Source organism: Mya arenaria, chromosome 15 (assembly GCF_026914265.1).
Source record: "Mya arenaria isolate MELC-2E11 chromosome 15, ASM2691426v1".
In the NCBI taxonomy this organism is placed as follows: Eukaryota; Metazoa; Mollusca; class Bivalvia; order Myida; family Myidae; genus Mya; species Mya arenaria.
Genome location: NC_069136.1, coordinates 119,938 through 129,348, shown reverse-complemented (window position 1 = coordinate 129,348; position 9,411 = coordinate 119,938). Strand labels below are relative to the sequence as shown.

Below are 9,411 nucleotides of genomic sequence, written 5' to 3'. Positions count from 1 at the left end.
TTGATGTAAACGGAGTGTTACTTATTGACTTAAGTTCAAACAACAACAACAAACATGGCGAACTTATCAAATTTAAAAGCAGTGCGCACAAGGTACCGTAATACCATTGATGATAAAACTTTGGAAAAAGGGTCAACGGTTGCTCGACAATGTTTGGAAATTGTGGAGACAAGACTATTGCATTTTGTACTTGGAACTTAATACGTACTACCCATTGGCATCAAACTGTCGCTAAACAATGGCATCTACAATATATCTACAATAAATATATTTCCAGATTGTCGAGATAGCTCAAGTGAAACATATTACTCTTGTTCAGAATTGGATATTGGTAAAATCTTTGAGGCTTTGGCGGTCGTTCAGTAGGTGAAATAAAATCATTGTTCTTTTATCTGTTTATATTTTGAATGCGAAGGAGCATCAGTTATAAATGCCATTTTGTTGAGAGGGCTTAGGTGTTTCATTAACTTTATAACTAATAAGAGACTGCAAAGAAAATAGACAGACATTAAAAGATGTCAATACTACATCTTAGAAAATGGATATGTCTGCAAGGAATTTGCGCTTTAGCCTAAAGCTGTGTATTTTATTGGTATTTTATGGATTCAGTTGTGTAGATTTTACTAATCAAATCGTTTCAAATACTCGGATTTCTTCACCATTAAAATTTTAATTAAAGTAGTTAAAGTCGTTGCTGGAATGTATTAACCGTTCCTCAAAGACAATCAGGCTATAATGATTAGACAGCGGTACTGCGATTAAAACTCTTTTCAATCGATATATTTTTTAGATCAGACGACGGCATCTTATGTATAAAAATACGCTGTTGAAATGAAATTCACTTACTGAATCATCTACTTAGAACGTTGCAAAGGGTCATTGAAGAGTATCTTGTCAATGGCGCTTTTATGTTTATATTTATAGAAAAAAAACGGATACAAAGGGTTTTAAATTGGAAAATGTTATTGTTCACAAGCCAGAATGTTACCATTGCATAATTGCAATTGTGTGTCTTTTTCAGCAATTTACATTAGATTGTACGTCACAAATAGTTAAAAGTATAACATAGTTCGGCGGACATAAAGTTGTCAGTGATAATAGATATAGCTACTATGTCAAGCGTGGACAATATTACCGCTGAGGAAGCGGAGGGTGGAGACTACGAGAGTGATCATATATCGCCATCTCTCTTCCTGTTTGCCAAGTACATCACCATATACCTCCAGCCCGTCATTTGTACCGCGGGGCTTCTTGGCAATTTCATATCCTTCTGTGTGTTCCTGTCAAAAGGAATGAGGAAAATCTCGTCAAACTTATACCTTGCGGGTAAGTCTGTTAATCTCTAAGGGCATTTTTTATAGTCATATTGGCAAGTAGTATTTTGCCATTTGTATGAATATTATATAGTGAAGATATCTATTTACACATCAGCAAGGAATATAAGTATTTTTCTCATTTATTCGTGGCGGGTAGAAAAATCTGACCCGTAGGTTTGTCCGGAAGCTAATATCGAGGCTTGCCGTGTTACCGTCCAAGCAGCGTGCTCAACGTTCGGATTTGTTTTCATTCGCCCAGCATAAATGTTAACGAAACGTTTTTCTTGCATACAGAATATTTAAATTTGGGTGCAATTTTGACAGTTTAATTGCTGTTTGAAGATATTCCACATAATTGCACGTGCGAAATTATCTTTGACGCAAACTTCATGACGCGCAGTAGTTTGAAGAGAACGTTAAATAGTTCCTATTGTCGTCTCTTTTTTAAAGTTTTCATTTTAATTATTTGTAATAATATTAATGTTGATGAACATGGTTCTGACTCTGTTTTTTCTTAATTGTTCGATGTTTAATTTAGTATTATTATACATTTAAATATCATTTTGAAATGACGCGTAGATGCACGTGAGTGGTCTTACCCGGAATGAAATTTTCAGGCCCGGTAAACATCGGAAACGCATTTTCATTATGGAGGAAAGCTTTTAGCCATACGTATAGAAAATATAGATGCATCTATGTAGCATAACCAACGTGTCAGGCACATGCTTGCTGGTCTAAATTTCACTCATCGCCATACACAGCCACTATTTCGGCGCTATTCATATCTTTAAATTTACACATAATACATTTCCGTCTTCAGGCTTCCGAATTTCTCCTTTACACTGTACGGGGTATACCCTGAGGATCCAGCCATACTTCAGCATTAGTATTTATTTTAGTTGTGCTACGGGGAATCTATTCTGTGACCCCTGGATTGATAGTTAAGTGTGTTACCACTAGACCACGGATCCGCCGTGGGGATCGAGCCGTAATGCAGCATTATACACCTGATAAAATATTAACTTTCACAAGTACATATAAACTTATTTCAAATTATTCAGCACGGCAGACACCTTTATACTAATAGTGAACGAACACCTTTTAACCCAATTTATCGTTCTGATTTAGCTACTACTTCTGCTCTTAAAAGTGCTTTTACCTCTTCCCGAGATAAAGAGAAATCTCCCTGTTATGTTTCCAAATTCCTCGTTCAGTCCATACGGGGGATATTATTGGTATTAACCCTTATTACAGCAAATTGACCTTTTCAACTGGTAAACATTCACCCGTACATGTATATACAAACTAAGTCAGCGGCAAGGTAAAGTTCGTCAAATTTATAGGTTGTACCCCTTATTTCTCAAGGACCAATTGGTTTGCCAAACGGGAACCAATGGTTGATAATAATATTTTATTATTGCCTTTTTAATACATGTGTACTTATAGCTGTAAAGAACATCCCGCTCCCGCAGATAACCTGCAGGTTTATTGTCGGAATAGTGTATATTAGTTAACAACTAAATGTTAAACATGAATATTGTACAACAATATATTCAAGTGAGATGAGGCCCGTAACTTATATGGAAATACCGTATGACTTGTTTTAATCGAAGAGTTAAGAATATGAATGACTGTTTTCTTTAAAAGAGAAACAAACAAACAATTTAAGTATAATTAGCAAAATTATGCTTTAAAATCAACAATAATAAGTGATCATAATTATACATTATACAATGGGATGGACGCGTTTTTTATATCTGCTGTACACTTTAATTAGTTGGGTAAATCCACAGCCGTTCGTAATGGTTACAGTCGAAAAACCTCTTCTACTCGCTTAATTGATTTACGTTGAAGCGGTTCTGTGTTTAACCACGATTTTCGTCTGAAAAATATACATAACGCACACGCGCAGAACAAAATTGACTCCACTATAAGCTATGTTGTAACGAATTAACTAGATTTGTAACACTTATAAGAGGAATTGCAAGAAGCATTTTACGTTATCAAGTAGACTATGTTTATGACTTTATCCGCATTACACCGTAATAAATTAACGGCCCAGCTGGGCGTAATATTGCATTATTTGTTTTAAATAGGAACAACGAAGCAGAGTAGAAAATATACGTCAAATAAAATACATTATCAATCTTTTTCAAGTTTTTCAATGATAAACATTACATCTGATTTAAACGTTGGACCTATATATATATATATAAATTTGTATATATTTCCTGATATTATCGTCGACCAATCAATACGCTCGTTACATTAAGTAGAGTTTCGTCTTCGCCGCCATATTTGAATTATAACGGAGGAATGTTTGTTATTTGATAATTTCTGCTCCCGGTGAATTTGTTGGTTGTTTGTTTGTTGTCTTGTGTCTCTTGTTTGTTGTCTGTTTTTTTTGTTTTGTTTATCTCTTACGGAATGTTTACTTGTTGTCTGATGTGTCTCCTATTTATTATCGTTGGTGTCTCTTCTTTATTTTATATTTGTTGTCTTGTATCTATTGTTGGTTGTCTGTTTGTTGTCTTGCATGTATTGTTGGTTGTCTGTGTGTTGTCTTGTATCTATTGTTGGATGTATTTTTGTTGTCTTGTGCCTATTATTGGTTTAACGTTACGTGTCTTGTGTATCTCTTAGTGGTTTCTGTTTTGTTGTCTTGTGTGCCCCTTTTTGGCCACATGAGTGATGTTTTGTTTGCCACTTGTTGGTTGTTCAATTGTTATATTTCGTCTCTTGTTTGTTGTCTGTTTGTTGTTTTCTTTATCTCTTACGGAATGTTTACTTGTTGTCTGATGTGTCTCTTATTGATTGCCCTGTGCGCCTCTTCTTTGTTGTATGTTTGTTGTATTTCGTCGGTAGATGGCTGTTTGTTGTCCAGTGTGTCTCTTGCGCATTGTATTTTGGTTGTTGTTTTTGTCATTTCTTTTATTGTGTCTGATTTCTTGCAGGTTGGCTGTTGGCTCATTTTTTGCGTGTGATGTTTGTCTCAAATTAGTTGTATGTTTTTCGTATCGTGTGTCTCTTGTTCGTTGCCTTGTAAATCTCTCGCTAGTCGTACGCTTTATGTATTATTTTTGTAGTTTTATTTTTGTCGTGTGTGTGTCTGGCTTATTGTATAATGTGCCTTTTGTTGGTTTATTGTTTGTCTTTTGCCTCTGATCCCTTCATCTCTTTTCCATTAAACAAGAACACATGTATGTGTATGGCAGTTGTTGTTGTAATATGTATTCGCGAAGTGCTCATTTTATTATAAATCTTTTTTCAGCTTTGTCCGGGAGTGGTTTTGGTTTCAACGTGGTGCTTTTCTTCCAATGGCTCGAGTTTGTTCACATCCCAATTATTCACATGCAGGGATTTTGTCAGGCAATCGTCTATCTAGGCTATATATTCAGGTAAGACCAAAAGCATTAAACCTTTTACTTATATACATCGTTTCTTAGACACCACAGCATTCATTTGTTGGACTGGTAAACTCAAAATGTCGAACTATTGTTATAGCCTTGTCGCCATTGATGGTGTTGTCGGGACACAAAACTGTCACCTACACCTTATTGGCAACAGGGACACTATTCAGGGACAAAACTCAAGTTCAGTAACGGTCATAAATCTCGCGTCTTACGTTTATGTTTGTGGGAGCATACTTGAATGTCTTACACTTAGATTTTGCCCCCTCCTCTTATACATTCTAGTTAAGTATGTAAGCGCTTTATTACTTTGTTATATTAACAAAAACACTAAGTTTGGTAAACGATTTCTCTCAAAAGTGGTCTGCGTATATAGTCTGCGAAACAATGTTTCTCGCCAAGTCTTCTTGGGTTTTGTTTCCCAGTCTAGGTGTATCTGAGTTTGGTTGGTGATCACATAGCTGGGCGAGTGGGTTCTCTGCAAGTTCCCGTCACAAAACAAGAACACATACTCGCGCAGCATCATCCCAATGAGCATGACTCAGCTACATATTATTCCAGGTTTTTTTGTAAAATAAAAACTTAAACTAAAACAGCTTTTGAAAGGAAATTTTAAGAAATATTTCCAGTCGTATGTCCAAGTCTCTACGGCGTATTTCAAACGTAAATGTCCCGTTCGACATATATTGATAGTGTTTTTTATATTGTATCTGGAACGATAAATGAAATCATAACATCAAAGAGAAATGAATTAAAATGATCAAATACTAGTTCTATGACATACATAATGCAAATTCTTTTCTTTTTTGACACAAAAGATATGGTATTGAGTTCTAAAGAACATTTCGAACAATTTTAACCGTATACAAAACGTCTTCCTACAGAGTTTTGCGTTTTGAACACCATGCGTTTTAAGTTGTAAATGACCTTTATTGTTAATGGTTTTATGACGAAATGCCGTCTCTATTCATTTGAGTTTATCCAAAAAATTTGCGGAACGTACTCTCTTAAAATGCGTATGGGCATAAGGTGGACAACTTCCATTCACTTCAACAAGCATAATGTTTAATGCATAGCAGTTTGTGTCGGGTTCTTGTAAACCCGTCAAAACGTATCTAGATCGCGGGTTTGTGGGTACCCGTCCAACGGATGTAACTTATAATTAGGGTGAACAAATCGATACCCGATATCAGTTTCTACTGCACACAGAGGGTGTCATTTTCGGTAAAATTCATTGCATTTTTTTCCTCGATAATCAAAGAAGGATGATATTATATCCATTTGTACTGTTTATTTCTAACTTTGTGTTTATTATGTCAGTGTTGCAGGTGCTCATCTTCATCAGAAGTGTGCGATGCTTTCTCCTGCACGTGCCGTGTTAATATCTTCATGCTAACAAAACCTTTTGTACCTTGACCTCGCTTGTTACCTTACACGAAATGCCTGTCGTCGCTATTTATTTGAATCGTTCATCCTGAATGTGCATTATGAAATTGACCTCAAGTATATTTGGATAGATATAAAAATAAATATATGATTTATATGTTTGTATAGTGTCTTTTGCAAATAAAAAAGCCACCTGATGTTCAATTAAAAGTGATCTATCTATTTTTATTTTCAGTTTCCTGTCTGTTTGGCTGATTGTGTGTATAACAGTGGAAAATTACATCGTTACTTTCCATTTATCCAAGGCGGTCATTTACTGCACGGTCTTTCGTGCTAAAGTTGTGATTGGAATCCTGATTATGTTTTCTGTGATACTCTATAGCGGACAATTCTGGACGACTAGTGTTATAGAAGTATACGAGAACTACACAATCTGTACCGAAGTGAACGAATACGCACAACTTAACAGAATATATTACTTCTGGGACACGATCACAACAATGGTCCTTCCGATTATAATCACTTCTGTTCTCATTGTGGCTATTCTGTCAAGGAATCTCTTTACAAGCCAAAATATTGGTGGTAGAGACAATTCAATATATAGACGTTTATCGAAAAAACAGAAATGCCTTGTTAGGATAACAAGAGTTCTCCTTGCCATTTCGCTCACATTTGTCATTTTAAGTGGGCCTACCCACGCCAATAAACTGAGACATCTAATTCTTACTGAGCTTAACGGTGCTCAAAGACCATATACGTTATCAGACCGAGTTCTCCAGCAGATCTTTCAAATAATATACTATCTTAGTTCGTGCCTTAACATAGTATACTACTTGATTTGGTCTCACAATTTCCGAAAAGAGATCAGACGTCTACTGTGCTTGATACCTGGACAGTCAGAGAGCGGCATCCGAGGATTGGAAAATAGAAGTAAGACGAAGAGTAATAATGAAACGAATCAGATGGGAAAAGGTGCCAAGAGTGGCTGTCGAACGATTGTTGACAAGCCAACAAACCCCAAGTCACAAATAACAATGCTTTAACTGTCTTGTAAATGTTTTACGAAAGGGTAATTATTGGCTATAACACGTATTAGTATTCGTATGGGAACATAAGTAATAGCTGCTAGACTCATGAGCCTAGTACTTGAACTTATACTCGAGCGCTGCGACGCTTTGTACAATGATGCCAAGGAAAACGTTCGTTTTTTAGCTTGCGTTTTTAAGATTGGAAGGGTTTCGTACGAGTGTTATATCACGGTTTAACGTAATAATTAAGAGACCTAAGTTATTTATTTTTACCATAAGACCTCATTTTCTCTTCTCACTGATGATTAACAATTTAACTAGTTATCTTAACATTCCACCTTAATAGCTGTTTCATGTATTCTCGAAATAGTATTTTATTAGATTTACAGCTTCTTGTTTTGTAAAAGCCATGGAGACTATGATTGAATTAGGTATTGTTAAGTTTCTTAATTTCTAGATTAATATTCAGCCCAGACTTTCAATGATACGTGGTGCTATTGTAAATGCAGATAAGGCAGGCACGTTCGATGATATACACGTATACTCTTTGTTTGTGTTGTAATGCCTTATTAGTCGGCGCCCAGGAGGGAGCCGACTATATTTGATATTGTCCTAAATGAAGCTTTACATTTGGGACCAGTTCATAAATTGCAGAATAATGCTATTGGTATCTTAAGTAAAGTGTGCTCACAAAACAAAAACATTGTTTACCGTATTTTAACAAGTATATCTTTTTTACATATGCAAACTGAACATGTTTGAAGTAAATTACAACGTTTTGGTGATCTTTATGTATGTTATTTCTTCTCTTTTTATCGCGCCAACTTGATGCTATGGATCAATATATTTTCTTGTTTATATCAGTGTTAATTGAAAAAAGTGTTCCTTGTACATTTGTTTTGTGATATGTTTGTATAACAAATCGAAATAAAGTTTAAAATAAAGGTATGATCTTTAAACAGTGGACAATCAATCCCTAGATGCATTTGCATGCATAAAGGTGTGACCATGAAACACGGAAATATTTCTGTATGCAAAAACATGCATATACGTGTGATCTGGACACATTGAACAATTGCTGTATGCAACATGAATCACGGAACAATTCCTGTATGCAAATTCATGTAGAAGCATTCGATCTTTAAATATGGAAACCCTGTATGCAAATACATACGTCAACGTTTGATATGGACACATAGTACAAACCCTGTATTAAAACATGGGTAAACGATTGATCTCGGAATATGGAACAATCCTTTTATGCAAATACATGCATCAACATATGTTTCTGAAAGTGTTAAACACTGAATATACCCTGTGTACAAATACTTGCATCAACGAATGATCTTGAGGTGTGGAACAATCCCTTTGTGCAAAAAACAACAATGCATTAACTTATGATATTAAACATATCTCAATCCTCTTGAGACAAAAACAACATACATAGGCGTATCTGGAGACTTGTAACAATCCCTTAATGCGGATACATGCATAAACAAGTGATCTTGAGACATGGAACAATCCATTTGAGCCAAATACATGCATAAACGTATGATCTCTAAACATGGAATCATTATTTTATGCAAATACATACAAGGAAAAGGGTTAGAGAAAACTGAACAAAATGATAAATAAAAGCCGGAAACCCCTCAAAGAAATTTTCATTTTACAAAGTAAATTTATTTTTGATACAACATATAAATAGCACAATTTTTCAGTAGTATTATGCACACAAACAATACATTTTTACACAACGACTAATAAGGCCATTTCTAAATGACATGCAAATCTATTCCAAAAGGTTGTTTTTTAATACAAACTATATATCAAAACCAAGGCTATTTCGTAATAGCATACCACCCCAAAGAATGAATATACAACGTGGTATAGAAAAATAAACCAGTGCATATTGTTACTAGATCAATAAACAACAATAAAGTATTCAAAAGCAGTGCTTTTTTAAATCACAAACCACTCTCTTCCAAAAGGTTTACATGTTAATTGATAGTAAGTATAGTATATACAATGTGGTACAGAAAGATAAAACCATTGTATATTGTTACAATTAATGCAATATGTGACATCCATGTAATACTAAAGCGTGTGTATGAAAGGCTATATCGCATATACAGACGTTTTCAGGTAAACAGTTATATAATTTACTTTTTCAGGATCGAAAATCCGAAACGTGCGACCACGAATAATTTTGACCATTTGGGAAAATGGTATTGTTTGGTAAAGTCTAACTACGACACTTATAGTTCCCGTAAA

The 9,411-nt window shown here is 35.0% G+C and overlaps 1 protein-coding gene across 1 annotated transcript; it reads left to right on the top strand.

The window, feature by feature from the left end:
* The first annotated feature begins 1,112 nt into the window (after window positions 1-1,112).
* LOC128220030 (somatostatin receptor type 4-like) lies at window positions 1,113-7,974 on the top strand. The gene is made up of 3 exons (XM_052928272.1): window positions 1,113-1,326; window positions 4,588-4,714; window positions 6,348-7,974. Exons 1-3 carry the CDS (start codon window positions 1,113-1,115, stop codon window positions 7,153-7,155), a joined length of 1,149 nt encoding a protein of 382 aa, XP_052784232.1. The 3' UTR covers window positions 7,156-7,974.
* The last annotated feature ends 1,437 nt before the right edge of the window (window positions 7,975-9,411 follow it).